The 20,171-nt window shown below is 42.0% G+C and overlaps 1 protein-coding gene across 1 annotated transcript; it reads right to left on the reverse strand.

Moving 5' to 3' along the window:
* Positions 1 to 951: 951 nt before the first annotated feature.
* MIDEAS (mitotic deacetylase associated SANT domain protein) lies at positions 952 to 19,797 on the reverse strand. The gene is made up of 12 exons (XM_054400490.1): positions 18,340 to 19,797; positions 13,934 to 14,254; positions 12,661 to 13,009; positions 12,137 to 12,203; positions 7,923 to 8,065; positions 6,987 to 7,090; positions 5,546 to 5,621; positions 4,354 to 4,442; positions 3,287 to 3,436; positions 2,901 to 3,074; positions 2,292 to 2,488; positions 952 to 1,235 (listed from the first exon to the last, which is right to left on the reverse strand). The coding sequence occupies exons 1-12, from the start codon at positions 19,795 to 19,797 to the stop codon at positions 1,028 to 1,030; spliced, it is 3,336 nt and encodes a 1,111-aa protein (XP_054256465.1). The 3' UTR covers positions 952 to 1,027.
* Positions 19,798 to 20,171: the final 374 nt, after the last annotated feature.

Below are 20,171 nucleotides of genomic sequence, written 5' to 3' on the forward strand. Positions count from 1 at the left end.
CCTGATGATGGTAATTTCAAAGCATAAATGAGGGCTGCAACAAGAACGAAATGAACGTTTTGAGAGGTAAAAGCCATTCGCAGAGGGATCCCTGCTGGAGATGAGAGTCCATTCCTCACATCTCTGAGGTGCACACAATCCACACATGAGGTGGTCTTGGTTCATTTTCATTAAACAAATTTGCTCCCAAAGTCAAACCCAGCAATTTTCATTTCAAATTGCGCTTGTGAAGCCCAAACTACTTTCCCTTAAGTTAATCAAACTATTTTGTTTTCCAAGATGAGTCAACCTGCAAGGCCTGTGGCTACTCTAATCCCACAGGGTACTTTTATATCCGTTGCTGCCTTCTGAATGGCATGAAAGAAACCACTTCAAGATTTATTTTGAAAACCGAAACTTCCTCAAAAGGGAGGAGAGTGTCTTGCTCATCCCACTTTTTGTTAAGCAGAAAGTGCACACCATCTTTCCACAAACTCGTTGGCTGCCCGAATAAATGCTCAGAAAGGCAAAAAACTGTAACAGGAAAGAGAACTTTCTGAGAAAGGAAACATCTAGAAATCACCAGTGTCACAGTAAGTGGATACACATAGTCCAGAGCAGAGCATCATTTTCTTGCTCAAGTCTGGAAATCTTTATATCCAAGAGTCCTGTTATGAATCTTGACAAGCACAAAAAGAAAGGTCTGACTGACCTGAGAGAGAACTTACTTCCACTGCAGGTGACATTGTTCTGTTATGTACCTCAGGTATCATTATAAATAGAAAAGAAATCTTACTTTAAAAAAAACAACCAACCAACAAAACAAAACCCAAATCAAAACAAAAAAAAAAACAACCAAGTTGAAACAATCTTTTCATCCACCATTCCGGCTTGGTCAGTACTGAAGTGGAACATGTGGTATGAGGAAATGGCAGCACTGAAACTGAGACCTGATGGCTCAGGTTAGAAAAGTGCAAGCAAAAAAAGTGAGACCACTGAGAGGGAGATGGGGTCCAGCCTTGCAACTCCCTCCAATTCTGGTCTGCTGCTATATCTCTCCATCTTCATCGGAGCTTGCACTGCTGCTTCCACTGCTGCTGTTCTCACTCTCGCTGCTCTCTTCCTGCCGGGCCTGGCTGTGGGCTGCTGCTGCTGCTGCCGCCTCTTTCTCTTGCTGCTTCAGTGCAGCTGCCTTCTTTTCCTGCTCTGCATGGCTTTTCATGTGAGCACTGCGGCTCTTCACCTTGTAGAACACTCTGAGGAAGCACATACACACACGTTAGCACTGGTCTCTCCTACATTAATTCTCCAAAAGAGCTTCTGCTGCTCCAGACTCAAGTTTGTGAGCTTCAGCTCAGGAACTCAGGTTGGCCCTGCAATAGAGCATCTGCAGCAAACATCACTTGCTGACTTGGTGCTCCAGCACTAGGTGGAATGCTAGCAGAAGATCCTGAGTGCCCTCAAGCACCTCACTAAGTTTCTTAATATGGCCACTTCCTCTTGCCTCTCATTTGGCTCTTAAATATTCTAAATTCAGAGGAGCAGTGCTGAATACACATGATGCTTAACACCACAGGTTCTGGATTTCAGAGATTCCCCCTATACTCCAAAAACAGAGGTGAACAATGGCCAAATACCACTCCTGAGCCTTGTCTGCACAGCTAGAAACACTTGAGCTTTTTTTCTCCTGACTTAGCAGTTCTGTGATCTATCCCCCTGCCTTTTGCCATTAATGACTTGAATGTTGCACCAAATGCCACAAGAAAAGTTTAGACACCATTAAGAACCTTTGCCTGCTTCTCCTTGGTCTGTGGCCAGGACATGGACAACTGCTTAGCTTCTCACAAGTCTAACCAGATGAACTGTGTACCCACTGGCCCAAAATGTGCTGCTAGAACAATGGCAGTGTCTCGTATTTCTTGCATCACTGTTTGTAGGTCTGTATCCTGTTCTCAAAGCGATCTAGCAAATGCAGGGACATTACTTGTTACACAAATGCTGGCATTAGAGAGGGGCAATTCAGCAGCTGTTTGAAAGCGCAGCTTAACATCAATTACTGCACACAGTTGAAATGCAGGTGGTGTCTCATTAGGAAAAACAGTCAGCAACAGGTAATTATCCAAGTTGTAGTATCTTAACATCAATATATGTAAAAATCCCTAATCTGCAAGGACTAGTGGGGTAATAAGTCATTAAAGTTACTGCCAATGTCTCTGACATAGACAGAAGGAAAGCATGTTTGAGAAGAGGCTTCCACAGGATATGTCTTACTGCAATTCTGTAACCAGTGCTGGAAGCAGAGTTGCTCTTACCTGCCACATTTTTTGCATGGAAATGTGTTTTCTGTGTTCTGAGTTTTACTGGTAGCATCTGATTTAATCTTCTGCTTCCGACGCCTCCTCTGCACTGGAGCAGTAACAGGCTTTCGAGGCTTCACTGTTGTCTCCCTTGGTTTCCTCCCAATTCTGCCTGTGACAGTTACCTCTTGAATCATACTGGCATCACTGCCCTTTGGAGAGAGGAACAATTAAAGCAATCTTAAACTTAAACCCCATCATCAGAAGGAAAATAGTGGCTGAGCAACTACATTTCATCTACTCCAGACCATTTAAAGAGAAAGTCAACTACATTTCATTTATTCCAGACCATTTAAAGAGAAAGTCTTCAGGATATCTTCTGGACAATTCTCATCAGGGTCTGATGTCTGCACCAACCACAAAGGATTACACTGGGGTTTTTTTACCCCTTCACTCATTACAATTCTCTCACCACAGCACACAGTTGGTTGCTAGTAATACTCAAATCTACTTCAGTCCAGTGGAAACTTCTTATATCTGCAACTGTCCATCTGGTATTTTCTATACTAGTTACAGAGTGAAAGTGGCATAAAAAAAGCACAACAATTACAAGGCAGCACTTACTATTCCATCATTTTGTAGTGTCTGCTCCTCTTTGAGAGGAACTGTGTTCTTCTTTCTGTTACTCAACCCTTCCTCTGCTTCTTCCTCCTCCTCTTCCTCCTCCTCCATATGCTCCTGTTCTTCACTGTAAATGTCCCTTCTGGGAGGAAGAACACGTGCAAACCTATGGGAACTCTTCACCAAAAGATAAAAGAACCATTAGTTTTGGCATAAGTAAACCTCATGTGACACAGGACACAAATTTCAGAGTCTAGACTCATCCACATTGGCCAGATTGTTTCTGCTTTTGATTTTACCAGAAAATGAGACAACACATGAAATGAGACAACACACAAAAATCAAACTTCACACTACAGCCTAAAAGATGAGAGAAATTTAGGAATTACCTTGATGTCAACTTCAGCTTCATCTCTCATAGATTTCTCATTGGTGACATCAATGTCCCCAAAGATTAAGGTCCCATTACGACCAATTTTCACCTGTTTCTTATATGTGTAGTAGAATTCCACACACTGAGCCACTGTTTTGGTTTTTATCTGGTGTTTAAAAAACATTAAAGTTTGATGGATTACATAACTTCAAAAAAGGCTTACGAATAATTACTAAAAGGTACAATAAACATTTTTCTTTCCTCAGTAGTCTCCATTTCACCACAACTGCTGTTAAAACCTTCTTGTCTGTGACATACTTGCCCACATGCCCCATCCCAGAGCCTGTTTGCCACTTTTACTGAGAACTACAGGACCAACTTTCTAGAGAAAAGCTGGTCAATATAAAGGTGACAGAACCTGGCACTAAGTTTAAGGCACCTCCTCAGCATCCAGAACATTCCAACGGAGCTGTCAGGCTTCAGAGCAGCCTTTTAATTTTACGGGGGAGCTTTATTTTCCTTCTTTCAGTGAAGACCAGACCAGAAATACCACTCCAAAAATGGAAAGGAAGGTTTGCAGCCCTTCCATTCTGGCCACATGCATTTCATACACACATGGTGGTAGACAATGATCAGTACAGACTTGTGACTGTCCACGTTTTCTGTGTCAGTGTTTTTTCTGGAAGTTTTGGAATATATTCTTAGATTCTGGGCTTTTGCAACTTAAATGCCTTTTGAGAATTTATTCAGTAAGTAAGTACACAGCTCCTGGTTTTGCACTCAGATTTCAGACTCAAGCTCCTTCAGTAATTTCCACCCCACTGAAAACAGATGGGAGCGTTCAGTTTAACTGTCATTGTCACAGAAAACTGGAAGGATATCCCAAAGGATGCATTGTTCACAGATCTTTCTTTGGTCCTTAACATCACTAGCAAGGATGTATTTCTTTTTAGTTTTATAGGCAATATTTCAGTGCTTAATACTGGGCTTTCAGAAAATTCTACACTGAACTCCCTGTATTAAATGCTCAACAAACAAGTAAGAAGGTATCACTGTTGTCATTCAGAAGAAAAAGTAACTTACAAGCTTTTGGACCAAGAAAAAGTCTTTCTTGTAGATGGCAATGCCTTTGTTGAAAAGCTTTTTTTCAGCAACTTTCCACTTGTCTGATCCTGCAGAAAAACAAGAGTTGTAACCGACGCCCTTGCAATTTTATGTGTTTACTCTTCTACATACTTTTTATTCAATGTTCACCTCTTAAATAAGACCAATGCACACATGCAAGGAGGCAGCTTCTCATCACACCTAATCCAGCATAACCGCAGACTGCTGCTAGCCACTCTGCTACTGCTCCTCTTCAGCCCTCCTCTCTTTACTTCATTTGTGTTAGATCTAGCACTCATCACCACAGGTTAACTCAGTTCAGCTTGCAAAAACACAAAATAGCAAGGTGAACAGACACACTCTGTGTGGCCCAGTCATTAGGAAATAGTGGGACAGGAGAACAGGGGCTTCTCTTTCAGCAGCAATCCACTATACTTTAAGGTATATTACATCTCCAATATTGTTACTATCCTAGCACCCTTGCCTCTAATAATAAACATATATTTGATTCTTCTCCTGTCTTACAGGGATTACTTAAGTATTTCCCAACCACTGGAGCTGGAATGTGTAATAACAATGAAATGTAATTTCTATGCATTGCAGCACCAGCTATATTAGATGTCTCCCTGCCACCTTACATCAGATGTTTCAAGTGGCTTTGGTCACCCTAGATCACTGAAGTTGCTGTCACCACACAGCTGACTATTTTCTAGTTAGGTACAAGACTACAAAGGCAGTTTAAGGCATTTAAATCTTGCAGAAGCACTGACAAGCAGCAATAGTTGGCTGAGCTTTCTTCAGCAAGCTTCCTCAACTCCACCCCACAAATTCACACCAGAAAAGTTGTGGTTCTGAGATTAGCACAGCCCTTCTTGTAGGTAGTAGCTATCTTATCTTTCTGTATTCTCTGTGGCTGAAAGGATCACTATCCCTTTTCCCTGCAAAGGGAATCAGAACACAGACACATGCAAATGCACACATGCACATGTTCTGAGAGATACAGCATTTCTTACAAGTGCGAATTTACACAGGCAAAATTCTTGGCAATCCATCATTTCACTTAACAGAGAGAAGAATGGTCTTTTAATCTGATTGTAATGTTACACAGAGCAGAAAAGGGGAGAAAAATTCCTTCCTTATAAGCAGCACAGAGTTACTCTAATTAACAAACCTGTGTAGTGATAATCTGCCAAAGGGTGGGTAGGTGATCGTACTGGCCTCTTCAGCAGCAGCTTGGTCAAAGCTCCCTATGATAAACACAATTCAAATGGTTAATTTAATGTTTGGGGTAATTGTTAATTCTCTCCTTTCTGGCAAGCGAACTGAAAAGAACCATATCACAGTTTACCATGTGAGACAACTTCAAAAATCACACTCTTGACTAAGTCTTGAGTACCACAAGCAAGTGGTAAGTGGCAAGCTCTCAGCACCTCTTCATGTCTCTACAAATTGACACTTTCCAATACAACCACCGTGGTATCAGGAGAGAGTTAAGTCCACAGAGACCATGCAGTGGTTTCCTCTCACCCCCGAAGGCCTAAAGTTACATACTCAGATCCAAAAACGCTGCCCTAAATGATCTCTGCCTTAAACATCCCAGTGATGGCACTCTTACCACACTTAACTAAGCAATATTGCAAAATAAATCAGAGCAGTCATATGACTAAAATGTTCCCCACAAAAAAAAACCTCAGCTCAAGATGCATCTTACCTTGCCTTTAAACTGAAAGTGCTTTCAAAGTCAGCAGGAAGGCAAGAATGGAGTCATGCATCCACTAGGAGTTTAAACTACCTTAGTGGTGGGCTCCTGCTGCTGGGGGCAGCCCTGCTCCTCCCTAATGCCAGCAACAGCATTCACAATGGTTGGCTGGTTGTGGGAACTTATCTAGCAGAAACCTAGCATACACACAAAAATGACTTTTAATTTGTTCTCATCTCCAATTCAGGTCAATACAACCTCACAAGAGTCAGTTCCGGTGCTCTACAGGGGGCAGGAGACAAGCAGCCAAGCAAAAGTGTGGGATACTCCTGACCATGGGACTGATTTATGCCAGGTTGAATCAACCATAGAACTGTAAAAGGATGACAACCCTCTGCCCTATGCTACACACTGCTCTTCCATAGATCTTCCTGGGGTGTCAAAGGGCATATATGAAAGTGTATCATGTCTTACAATATTGATAAAAAGTTAGCAGCACAGTTCTATAGACAGGCACAAAGAAGTTAACTGGGTCTGCCAAAAGTCAGAGGAGCAAGACACTGCACTTAACACCTCAGCCTCAGACCCATCCTATTAGTTTTCTTTTCCATGTGGTCATCTTCCTAGGAAGACAACATTTAAGATTCATCTAGCAGTCTCAGCTCACTCACCACGGTAGATGGCCAGCCTGTTTGTTAAAAAGCCAAACATGCTGAAGTCGGGAATATGCAAGGCAATAAAGGAACATGACATTATACTTAAGGTAGAACCTGTTTTAGGGACATCCAAGGGACACTAAACAGTGAGAGCCAGATGTGCAGGGAGGAGTTTGCTCTCCTCTCAGGAACAACAGGTCGCCTTGCCTTCATTAACATCTTTGACCACATCACGGTGAAAAGCTGGGAAGACTCACCAGAATGCTTCCCTTAGCTTCATGTAAGAAATGCAGTGCCAGCTCCTGGTTGGTTCCAGCCCCAGGAAAAATGCTTGAACAGGCAGCAGCTAGCAGGTTTTCCACTATTTCCACAGAGGTACCAAATAAATTCAGATAAGAAGATTAAATTGAGTTTCCTACAGGATTCACATCATTAATTAGCTCTTTTGAAGCAGGACTAGACATAAGAGAAAGTAAAACTCAGAGAGAAGTTGAATGTTCTCGCAAATTTATCTGGGTCAAATATGGACACAAACTCATTAGACCACAAAGTCAGCATTATTCTGCAGGCAGCACTTTTTACACATGGAGTTTATTGCAAACCTCCTCCCCCTACTACATCTTCTCATCTTCCTTCACCTCAGATCTCCTGAATTCCTCCTTATATTGTGCACTTCCATTTCACAATACCCCTTTTTCTTACTCTCATCAGAAACATTTCTTCCAAACCTACCTACTTCCTCTTCACTTTTGGATTTATACATGTCACAGCTCTTGTGTACCAAGAGCAGTTTCCCAAGTCTGCTACCAGCTGCCACAACTCCCACTTCCTCATGCTGACTTCCTTTTACAACTTCATTTTTTCAAAATACTACTATGTCTAGAACATCCCCTGAGAATACAGAAGTTAAGTGCATGTGACTTTCAAAGGAAGACAAGGAAACTTCAGTGAACAAAAGACTGCTCTTTGCCTGACCACTAACAAATGGTTCCATTTTATTTCAACTTAAAACACAATAGTATCAACCTTCCCCCACCACATGCAACCCAATAGACAAGTTTTAGTCCTAGGTTGATTTTCAGTGTCACTCAAACAGGTCTCTTGCAGCTCAATTTTACATTATGCCTACAGTGGTTACCCCCTACAACAGCTGTGACAATTCAGTCCCATTTACTAGCCTTCCACATTCTTACCATTCTCTTGGGTGACTTTGTTGGTTTCCAGGTCACCCCACGGCTGCCACACCAGCTCCGCTTTATGTTCATCATCTGCTGCCAGAGACTTGTCTCGGAGTGCTGGGATTTCTGCTTGAAAACGAGCTCCTACATTTATTCGCCTGCAGGGAAGGTGAAAAGTAATAGTCAGGCCCCCTTCACAATATCCACAAAGTCTCCATCTTCCCTAGAAGCACTTCTTCGGAAGAAACCGAAAGGCAGTTGGTTCCTGCACAGAACACGAATAGCTTTCAGGTTACGTAAAGAATGATTCAGAAGGTGAGAGGTCTTACATCCATCACCAGTTTTCATTGGCTAACCAACAATGGTTCCAATTGTATTTAAATTAGGATCCCCTAAGAAATCTAAAAACCAAACCAAACAAAAAAAAACCCCAACCACCCATAAACCAAAAAACCAAAGCCTAACCTATTAGCTTTCAGTAGTCATCATTTTAATCACAATAATCATATCACGAGAGAGAAGCTGTCACATGGACTTCTCTTATGCTATGCTTACTCCTCATGAATAAGATATGTAAGCCTGGTTTTATGTTAATGTTTTGCTACCTGTAACTACAGAACCACAGCACCACTTAAATCATAGAGGACTTCTGAAGACTATTTTATTCCAACACTCCATTCAAAACAGGATCAAAGTTCGGCCTTTTATGATTATGACACAATCTACTATCTTCTAAAACTATTTCTAACAACTGAAACTAAAAAGCTAAAACAATGAAAGCTGTATTGCTCATTCTTTTAGCAACAGTCTTATACTTTTAGATTCTGAACAAGCAGACATTTCTCGCACTGTGCGATACACAGAGCACTACACCTGCTTAAAGGCCATCCACAGAGATTCTACTCCGCATGAGCAAACACAATTTTGTACACAGAGATAGGTAAGAACCACTACTGAATGACTGCCCTACCAGACTTGGAGGTAGAGCAAGTCTTGCAGCACAGCAAACAGTGAGAGCATGGATGTCCAGGGTAATTGCTCTGCATCTCTCACTCAGTGGGTAAAATAGGCAGAGAGACAGAGGTAGCTACACAAACTGCGTGTTAACATAAATCCAAGGACAACTTTCCAAGTAATATAGTAACTATGCATGCAACTCAGAGGTCCAGAAGAGAGAGCAAAAGAAATCATCCAAGCTAAGTTAGCAGGAAAATCCTACAGCAAAGCAAGATATTTGAGAACAGCTGCTGCTCAGAGCACTTAAAATACAATGAAAGTCTCCTATTCTGAAGTAAGGTAGCTATACTTAATGAAAAAAAGTTGCTCTTTCAGATATCAGTCAACTAGCACTCTACTGGTAGCACCTGAAATAGTAAAGGATGGAGAAATAAGCTTTTTTTATCTTTTTTTTTTTTGTGAGAGTAGATCAGGCAGTGCACACAAGATGATTAAACTCTGGAGTTGCTTCATTAGAAAAAAAAGTCAAGTTCCCTGCTCGGGGCAAGGCTTGCCATAATTCTCAAGTCTTGGCTTGGTTCTCATGCAGAATAGGGGGGAAAAGAATTAGCAGAGAAAAAGCCTCATCTAGTCCAATAAGGACCAGTAACAAAAACATCCAAGAAATGCCAACAACCAGACTTTTTTGGTCTCCTGCTGCTCCCAAATGACACAGATGTCTATTATGAGAGTCTGGAAAAGATGTGGAGAGGAATTGAAACAACACATGTAACATTAAAAAAAACCCCTGAGAATATTTATTCTGATAGGATGTTTTGAAGTCCAAGAAGCCTGTGGTATCAAAGGGACAGGAAAGGATATCACTTTCTGTTATGGATGGGGAAGAAGTAAACACCTTCATTTCTTTTTTCTGCCTAATACATCACTCTGGTATTGTCAGCATGCATGCACCAAAAGACATCATGAGCTGGAGAAGCCTGCTTTCAGAACAAATGGCTGACTTACAACACACATAAAAAAAGATTTTCCAAACTACTTCTTTTGCATCTAAAGTAGATTCAAATCTACTTCTTCAGGTTTGGGGTTGTGCAGCTGGAAAGCTGCAACTCAGAAAGGGACTTGGGGGTATTTGTTCTAGTCAACAATGTAAGTCAGCAGTGTGCTCAGAAGAGCCAAGAAAGCCAATGGCATCCTGGTGTGCAGTAGAAACACTGTGGCCAGGGACAGGGAGGTGATCATCCCGCTTTACTCAGAGGCCACACCTCGAGTATTGTGTCCAGTTCTGCACCCCTCACTATAGGAAGGATATTGAGGTGCTGGAGCATGACCACAGAAGGGCAAGGAGGCTCATGAAGGGCCTGGAGCATATGACCTATGAGGAGAATCTGAGGGAGCTGGGGGTATTAAATCTGGAAAATAGAAGGCTGAGGGGAGACCTCATCACTCTCTACAGTTACCTAAAAGGAGTTTGGAGTGAAGAGGGGGCAGCCTCTTCTCCTTGGTGGCAAACAACAGGGCCAGAGGAAATGGTTACAAGTTGCACCAAGGGAGGCTTAGGCTGGATGCTAGGAAATACTTCTTCACTGAAAGGGTTATCAAAGATTGGAATGGCTTGCCCAGAGCAGTGGTGGAGTTACCATCCCTTGGGGGTGTTCAAACCATGTGCGGACCTGGTGCTCAGGGACATGGTTTAGTGTTGACCCTTTGGTGCTGGGTTGAGTGTTGGACTGGATGATCTTGGATATATTCTGTGTTTCTGTTTGAGGGGAACGGTTTGCTATTTATGCACATATAAATGAAGAGATGCAGGCTTGTTCTGGCTTCTGACAGAGTCAAGACTACAAATCAAATTAAACATATTTTTCTTTTTAAAAACTGCGTTCTGCCGTATTTCTTTTACAGAAGACACATCTACAAAACTGACCACAACAGTGCTGCACAAACTAGCTCTAGAGGAGCAAACTGATTACTTCAACAACACAGAATGACACCAGTTTGTTAATTCACCTTGGTAAAAACTATCTACCTCTGTAAGTGTCTGTTCAGTAAGACTCAAGATGACAGCAAGACAAATCTGCACAGAACTCCTTTTTGGCAAAAGGAGATAAACTTCTGTTACTAAGTAACTATGGTTTGAAACATCTGGAAAAAAATTTGGAATTTTCACATGCATCTAAAATTGCAGCTACCTTTGTGTCATTAACTTCAGCAATTTCAACCAACAGACAACAGCCAAAGGCAACTGCACCATGGAGAAGTGAAAAGATCAAGAAAACGAAAAACATTTGTTGATGAAGAGGTTCCCCTGGATTAGCATGAAATGAACCAACAAAGAAGACAAACTAAACCATTTTCAGAACAGATGTAAACACCACCAACGGTGATTATATTCATGAATGGGCTCAGCTTGGAAGGGATTTGCAAAGGTGACAATAATAATCTGGGTTCATTCACAATTGCAACACTTGCTCAGGACAGCCTGCTGCCAAAAGTGCAGAAAACTCAGCTTCAGTAGTGGTAGTTCAACAGCACTGAACTTCAGCTGTTAACACTCTCAGAGAGTTTACAAGGACTGTTGTGCACAGAAGCTTACTACTCTGCTTTTTTTGTTGTTGTTTTTGCCACTCTGCTCAGGTTTACCAGGACTGGCACCAAGCAAAAGCTTGTAACTCCAGTTACAGTATCTCCAGATCATGTTCCCTGTTGCTGCTGGGTCCACATGTCTGAACTTTCCCAGCACACAGTCAGCTAAAAGAGACTCATGAAGCTATTAGCTGAAGCCCCAAACACTCTATGCAGAGGGCTGTAGTGCTTTCAGACTGAGCTGGCTGAGACAGGAACAATGTTATGTTTACAGTTGCATGGCAGCTAACACATGGCAGAGGTAACTGCAATCTGACCAGGATATAGCAGAGTGAACTACATTTTCCCATACTGTGCTTTGGCTTTCTAAATCTTTATTTCCCCACTTTAAAGCAAACATACAGCATACAAAGAAGGGCTTGTATACAACAGAGTAGATTCACCTTTAGCTAGCCAATAGTATTTCAGCACAGAGACGGATGAGCAGTAATAGAGCACCACAATTACAAGATGTGTTAGCCAAAACAAATATTATTTATTTTATGGAGTAATTTTTAATAAAGACAATTTATATTCTGAGTCACCAATAGGAATAGCTTTAATGTTTCTAAGACATAGGGAGCATAAAGATTTAGGAGAAAGAAAGGAAGCACCTTTACTACCAGGCCCAGAATTGGCTGAGTACTTACGGCTCAATGCTGACCGGGGTAGCTTCCCCCACTACTGCAAGAACAGGAGGGGTAACTTCTGAACTATCTGCAAGGAAAAGAAAGAAATGCTCAGACAGCTCAACTTCATGTTTTAAATCTATTCTTCACACGGGTTGTAGCTCTGATCAGAATTCTCTCTCTGTCGAAAAAGGTACCTACATGCTAAAGGAATTTAAGACGACCAAGAACCTACCTTCCAGTCACCATCTACATCTTAGTAGCAACTACTTTCTGTTCCCTGAGTTCCAGATACTGACAATCTATTACAAGTGACTTGTCTGTTCCTAAGAACGTCTGTAGGGGGTGTTGCATACTTGTGAACGCATCTTACCATGCAAGCTTAGATGGAAGCAGCATTGCATTTCCCCCATCCCAGCTCCCTCCCCAGACTCGCAGTCATTGCAGTTTCAGACAATCACACCTCCTAAAGTCACGATCTTCCTATTACTCCATGGTTCCTAATCATAAATTAGACAATAAATGAAGAATAAAGTAGAACTTACTTGATCTAAGCAGAGTTCTGTGAGCACTTTTAGGAGTCATTGGAGGTGGAGCAACTGGATGACCACTTGAAGAGAGGATAGCATTAAAATATAGCCCGGATCCTTCTCTCACTGGACTAAGAATTGGTGGAGGAGTGTAAGGAGGTAGCTCAAAGTTCCTGTCTGAAGGATGATCTGCCAGACGGACAGGTGACCGTAAGTGGCTCTGATATGGAGTAATGTTAGAATAAACAGGTGGTGCAATAAAGGTGCCAGCTTTTGGTGGGATGAAGAGTGGCTCAGGTCTTGGACGCTGCTTTGGTTTTCGGGCAAAGCCCTCTGCTTCATCCTTTGGAACAGCATCTTCATGCTATTAGAAAACAATCACATACTTGATTTCATTTTAAAACCTTGGGTTATTTGAAAAACTTCAGCAAGATGACAACAATCTTGCAAGGAAATACAAAATCTGGATATGGCAGTTGGAGAGTGTCTCAACAATACACACAAAGGGAAAGAGGAAGGAAGAAGATGAGGAATGGAACGAACACAGGAACTATAAGGTGGCAATGGTAGCTCTGAGTGCTTATGAAGTTGTATTTTACAAGAACTACACATACGTACGGTTCAGCCTTCAGTTGGAAAGATAGTGATCCCATGGTAGCTTTAAAAAACGTATAGAAGTATAGCAGAAAGCTGCTACAGATATAGGGTGACACCAAACAACAGAATGGAAACATTTAAATTCACTAAACCCTTTTTAGATGCCTGCCACTTCTCTGGTATCTGAACGTTCCACTGTTCTTCTGAATAGGAACGACGAAAAAAAACCCAACCATTTAACAGCACCACACTGAAGGGGAACACTCACATACTGACCTTCAGATCCTCAGTAAAGTGTTCCCAATTCCATGAAATAAAACCTTCACTTGGGATTTTACTCAGAGATATATGCACTACTCAGAAGTTCTTATTAACTGTGTACATATGGAGAAAGTACTCTTTACTCAAGTAAATTTATTCCAGTGCTAGTGACCACCTGGCTTTAGTCACTCTTTAGCAGTAGAGCATTGTTTAGCTGCACTAGGATTAGCTTTAGTCATGAAAAGCTAGCGATGCCCAAATACATGGCAGTATTAGGATGAAAAAATATAATCTACAGTCCTCAAATTACCTCCATTCCAAGTTCAAGTCTTGAGATTAAACTACTTTAATAGAAAAGCTTATGGATAAAAGCTAAGTAATTAAATCTAATGGATTTGGCTCATCTTTGGGTTCTTAAGTCTATCCATACCTGGTTTGAGGTTTCCATGTTAGTATTACGATTGGATCGCCTCCGAGTGACTATCACGGAAGGCTTGCGTTCACAAGGAGCTCGATCATTTGTTTGGCCTTTCTGGAGCTTTCCATCCTCAGATTTTTCCTTTCCAAGGCTCTGCAAGTCAATTTTTCTCACTGGCACAGACACAGGAATGATAAGAGGCACAAGGCTGTTATCCTCTCGGGTTCTTTTGGGAGCTGGTGAAGAACTGGCAAATTCCACAACACTTTTTGCAGCTGTAGGTCCTGAAGCTCCTATCATCGCACTCTTTTTCTCTTCTGAAGTAGCCAGTTCCTGAGAAGAAAAATAGATTCCTTAAAAGTTCTGTTGTACTTGCATAATAAATCAGATTATGTCTCACTTTCAGTCTCTATCCAGTTTCTCAATACAATCTGCAAGCTATAATGGATTTGGAAAAGTGTTACTGCAGGAAAAAGAATACTTCAAAAAAGCATTACCAGAATTTCTTATAACCACTTGGGAATTGCCTGAAGTCTCATCTACCAGAATATTTCTATGCATCACTCTTCAGTATCATTTCACTGCCTATGGCTTGACATTTTATTTTCCAGATAAATTTGCACCCTACACCTTCCAACAAAGGGTCTTCCATTCCAGTAATGAGCGTAAGCTGACGGTTATTAATTCCAAATATTGGACTTCTGGTCCAGAAAGACTAAGCCAGAATAAGCTTAATTAAATCTCTCATATAAAAACCTGAGCTACCTTTGTGCTGTGTTTTTTTTCCAGTATACATGACACAAGCAACGTTCCTGATTGCAACAAGTCATCTACTGGAAACAGAAGCCTACTTTGCCTAGTCCTGCCCATACCTCCAGCAGTAGCTCACTATGGCTTCATGCTGCTATATGTGGACCCCAACTGATCAGGAAATTTATGCTGTTATGACCTTATTACTGAAGCCTAGTTAAACAACTGGGATAGCTCTGGGGTCTTCCAGCAGTGAAATCCATAGCAGTTAGTTCTGCACCACTGTTTAGAGTGGTGCATTCACACTACGTTCTTCAGACTGGTGCCAAGAAAAGTCTTGGTTTTAATCAAGTGCATTTTCCTCCTGATGTAGCTGTTACTAGTGCAAACACTCTACATGCTTTCTGGGTACCTGAGAGAACAATGACAAAGAAGTAATGTCAGTATCAATATGTGAATAAGCACAAATTCTGACCAATCTACTACGCTCAGATACTTGCTGTGTACCACACAGATCTCTGTAGATCAAGAGATACAAGCTAGTTTCCTGACGATAAAGAGGAAATTATGGCATGGAGTCCCAGAAAACATGTCACTTTTCTTTGGCTGTATGATCAGTTAAACATGATCCTTCTGTTTTCAAGACTGGGAGGTAATCAGCAAAGAACTCTCCTTTCTTGATGATGGAAGAGATGACCCCTTCAAGAAGAGGGTAAGGAGGACACCTGATCAGCAGTAGAGATAGAGAAGAGTCATCACTAGAAATTTACCTGTAAATAGTTGAGACACCCTTAAAGATGCTGAGGTCCACACCAGAGCTTTTCTGGTCATGAAAGATCACACATAGATAAGGTTTACTAAGAAGAGACACAACTGATTTTGGAATTAAGCTATTTGTTTCAGATCTCTAAACAGTTTTACAACTGTCTGATTATGTTCAGAGGCAAGTAGAAAGGAGACAGTGAGCAAGGACAGGACTTTCACTTGTAGAACTGCTAGGGGATCTAGAGTCCTCCAGGAGACCCACGGAAACCCATCAATAATTTTGGCACTGATCCTGTCTGTCCTTCAAGTGGTTTGTAAAAAGTTTAGAATTCACAGACAAAACCCAGTTGCGATAGCTGGAAGAACTGCTCTGATGGGACAAGAAGCCAAACCAGCCTTTGAGCAACACCTGCCCATCCAGTGCTTTCTGCCATCAATCTGTATCATCTTCCTAATAGTAAATGCAGCTCCTCTTCGCAGTGAAATTTAAGCTTGTTCATAAAGGAGGTGAGTCCAGAACTACAAATCCAAAAATAAAACTTTGTTTGGTTGGTTTTGTTTTGGATGTAGCAGCTGGTGTCCTGCTCTGTGCCAGGAGAACGAAGCCAGGTTACTGGAACTTATGTCTCCCGTCGACAAAGGAATATTTAAACCCAGACACTCTTAAGACAACCATTTCAGATCTGAGAAATACTTCCTGCACTATTAAACAAATTACACCACTGTTTTGAGTATAACGTTTATATGTGAAATGAAACCATAAAACTAAGGGTTGAGAATGTGTTGTAGCCTGCAAGCAGCAATTAAGTTTGCACCATCTGAAAAAGGCAGGTACACTATGACAGGCAGCTCTGGTGCAAAGCATCAGTTGTGACACAACAGGCAGACAGATACTGCTGTCCAGAACTACTGTTTTCAAATAAAGTACACACACCTGCATTGGAATGTTCAAAAACCTTGTTTTAATTGTGAATTGTATCTTCTTTCACCAGTAATTTAACCCTATGGCCTTCTTATAAGCTCTAGGTTGTTTGTAACAGAAAGACACTAATAAGAGAAACAGACCATCCCCTACCAAAAAACACTCCCTTGTTCTCTCTCACATGACATCCAGCTCCCTTAAAGATGTAAAATCCATCAGACCTCAGGTAAGGATTTTAACATCTTTCAAAACCCCATCCTGAAAGCCTGAAGAGATCTGAACATAAAGGGTTCATCTGCTAGTGCCATCATGGAAATAAACAGGTTGCTTGCATAATTACAAAGAACAAAAGAGCATCTACAAAAACACTTCCGTTTGATCTTTACATTATGAATTAGCTGCAAGCAGACATGCCTCCAAAGGGCCAGTTTGTTACTTGGCCTCTCAGAGTCCTTTCCTAGATGCTGTGATGGTGATCAGACTGCAATGTGAGTTGTGGGCCTTCCTGCAATATAACTATACCATAGCTGAGAAAGTATGAGCAAATAACTGCTCATGCTGCTAACTACTACTAGCTCTCTAACAAATCTGCTTGTTCAACTGGCGTTAAGAGCAAAAAGGATTGAAGATAGCATCAACAATCACTGTTTGCTGTCAGCTGTGCAAGACATGGAAGCAGGCTGTGCGTATCTGCCTCATTGTTTATTAATCTGTTTTTTCACTCAAGCAGTACACCCCTCTAAGGAAGGGATTGGAAAAACCAGTCACAGATCACAGAAACATTCAGGCTGGAAAAGACCCTCAGGTCCAACTGATAACCCTAACAAGGTTCACCCCTAAATCACATCCCCAAGCACCACATCCAAACAACCTTTGAACACATCCAGGGTTCGTGACTCAACTACCTCCCTGGGCAGCCCATTCCAGGCAGACCAGGATAAAAGGTGAAGACGTGAAGGAGAGGCGAATAAATTCCCATCCCTTTGCTATCTGACTGGCAGTAACCCCAGTGGCAAAACTGTACGTAAAAGCAGGCTATGCTTTAATACTTGTACCTCACTAGACTCTGGTAAGAAAGCTTCCAAAGAGAAGTGTATCTTTATCCCACTTGAGAGGCATTCAATGAAATATTTGTCAAACCACAGCTAAAAGAAAACTGAACACAAACAAGAAAACCCTACCCAAGTCCAAAAAATCCCACCACTTGCTTTTCCTACCTTTTTTAACCCTGTTATCCTACCAGAAGGAATACACACTGCACAGTTTAGACTGATAAGACACCAAAGAAGTAACAGTAGTGAACATAAATATTTTCCTACATGAGTATTTTCCCCATCACAGCCTACAGAAAGCTTACAAAGCAGACCTTGTCCTCAGGTTACCAACCTCTAAGCGCACTTGCTGCAGGTCATTCTCAGAAACAGGATACAGCTTCAGACAGGTCTTTGTTATGCCTGGTGTAAACTCTTCATATAAGTGAGACTTGGTCAGGCTTTCAATACTCAGAAATGTTTAATATGCAAACTGCATTATGTAGTTTCATATAGCACAATTCAGAAACACTACAGCTGCTAGAACTGGCAGGTAATTAGTACCCTTTTGACATAAAAAGAGGAGACTACTTAACTGGTAAAAAGACACCAAGTCAACTGCTTACACTTGTCTCAAAACTCCTGAGCAGCTTGAGGCCTAAGCTGAAAATGTCCCTAATTTTGGAGCCCTGGGCTAAAATAACATTGAGTATAAGTGAAATAAAACTACCCCTAGGTGGTTTCACTGCACTAGATCTCTCCTCTCCCACATCTATCAGCCACAGTAGCTGAACTTGTATGCCACTACTCCAGCGCTGCCCTTGCCATACTACTACACTTGCATCATGATATCATCCTATCTTGCATATGGAACATAAATTCTTTTCCCTTTGTTTCAGTTGTATTTTGTAGTCTGAAGCATTCTCTATTGGTTAAAATGTACACCTTACCGTCACATTCTGAAGAGAAGCCAGCTCTACAGCTTTTTGGGCCAAAGTCAGCAAATTGGCTTCTTGAGAAACACGCCGTCTCCGTCGTGTACTCTGGATTACACCACCTCTGACACCCTGAAAATCATTAGTTCTGTGAGTGTTTTCTTCAGCTGCTGCTGCCTGTTCCTCCTCATCTCTACCATTCTGGGCTGTGGTTTGCCTGTCTACTTCTACCTGGCACAGCTCACTACTGACCAGGACATCCTTCTGTCCCAGATCAATTCTCTTGGGCTGCAAATAGTTGCCTTTGCTGTGGCCCACTGACTCAGGTGTCTGCTGTAAGGGGACCTCCTGCTGATGCGTTTGCCAGTGATGCAGAAATAAATTGCTAGATTGTTCTTCTGTCTGCTTGGAAGCCAACACTTGTCCTGCAGGTGTCAGCAGGACACCTTCTTTGGAAAGTCTTCGTGACCTTCTTGGAAAGGGAATCTGGGTCTGAGGTAGCACAGTCTGCTGGCTCTGCTCTGTTAGAGCCTTGAATAGTTCCTGGTTCCTCTCTGTTTGCTGAAACTGGTGTGCCATCATGCGATGCTGAGGTGCTGCAGCTGCCACATGAGGCTGTGCTATGGAAGAAGCAGTTTGCTGCAGACTGAAGGCTTGTGTGGCAGCTTGCTGCTGCTGTTGAGGATAGAAATTTTCAAAGAGTTGTAGCTGGGGAAGAGCTTGCTGTTTTTGTTGAGCAGTGAATGACTGACTGGAAGAAGTTGGGGCTTCTTGATAGACATGTAACAATTCAGGAAGACCCTGCTTTTGGCCTTGGTGACCAAATGCAAGTTGGAAAGGCTGTAATGGCAGACTTTGATTCTGCTGCTGCTGCTGTTTCTGCATCTGATGAAAAGAATTCATTTGAGCTTGCTGTCTAATCAGAGCTTGCTGTTCTAGCTGAGCCTTCTGGGACATCATTTGCTGGACAGCATCTCCATATAAGTCCAGCTGTGACACAAACACTCCTTTCTCTTGATTTCTTTTCAGGGCTTCTGAGTGGCCATAGAAGCCTGATGCACCAGCGTTGGAGTGAGGTCCTTTTGGGTTACCCCCAAAAACCATACTGTGGTTCCACATGGAAGGGGGAGACTGCCAGTGGCTGTCACCCCTCTCTGGCAACCGGCTGCCCACTACTGAATTTTGCCATTTGACAGCTGTTACTGTCTGGGACATCATCATTGATTCTCCTCTATCTTGACTGTAAACAGAGTTCATCAAAGCAACATTGTTAGGAGCACCTGTTAATCCTCCTGCCTGAGAAATCTCCATTGTTTGGGAGACTGGTATATTCCCACCAGGACCATAGTACCGTCCTTCCTTAAGCTGCTGCTGAGGTTCTTTAGATGACACAGCTATTTCCTGCTCATTAAAAAAGGCAACTCGTTTCCCAGTCCTTTTGCTTGAAGACTTCTGCTGAGCCTGAAGATTCATTGTTCAGTCTATTCTCCCAGCTGCACACACTGTATTCACAATCCACCCATCCCTGAGGTTGGGGGAGGAAACTGGCGGAAGTCTGTCTCTTCCATTCAGTTTTAGTAATAAAAGGCAGAAAAGAAGTCCAGATGAAAGTGCATCCACTTCCTTGTTCTTTCTGTACTTCTACCACTTCTTTTCACTCTTACCCTCTGTGGTTCAGAGGTCAGTAGGGTCCACTTAGTTACAGGTCCTGAAACAGAGAAGCAACTGCAATGAATCACCAACAGCCATAGTAGGCATATAAACCCTCACGCAATAAGCAACCATGTGTCTGCCATGTTTCCCACGGAAATGGAGATCAGGATATGTGTAAGAAATAATACATGTGA

This window comes from Indicator indicator, chromosome 4 (assembly GCF_027791375.1).
Source record: "Indicator indicator isolate 239-I01 chromosome 4, UM_Iind_1.1, whole genome shotgun sequence".
In the NCBI taxonomy this organism is placed as follows: Eukaryota; Metazoa; Chordata; class Aves; order Piciformes; family Indicatoridae; genus Indicator; species Indicator indicator.

Excerpts from the sequence above, each read along its gene's own strand:
- MIDEAS (XM_054400490.1), bottom strand. The coding sequence starts at position 19,797 with ATGAATCTTCAGGCTCAGCAGAAGTCTTCAAGCAAAAGGACTGGGAAA. Across the intron at positions 14,255-18,339 it reads CTTCTCTTCAGAATGTGACG|GAACTGGCTACTTCAGAAGA; the intron begins GTAAGGTGTACA and ends TTTTCTTCTCAG. Across the intron at positions 3,437-4,353 it reads TTTTCTTGGTCCAAAAGCTT|ATAAAAACCAAAACAGTGGC; the intron begins GTAAGTTACTTT and ends TTTAAACACCAG.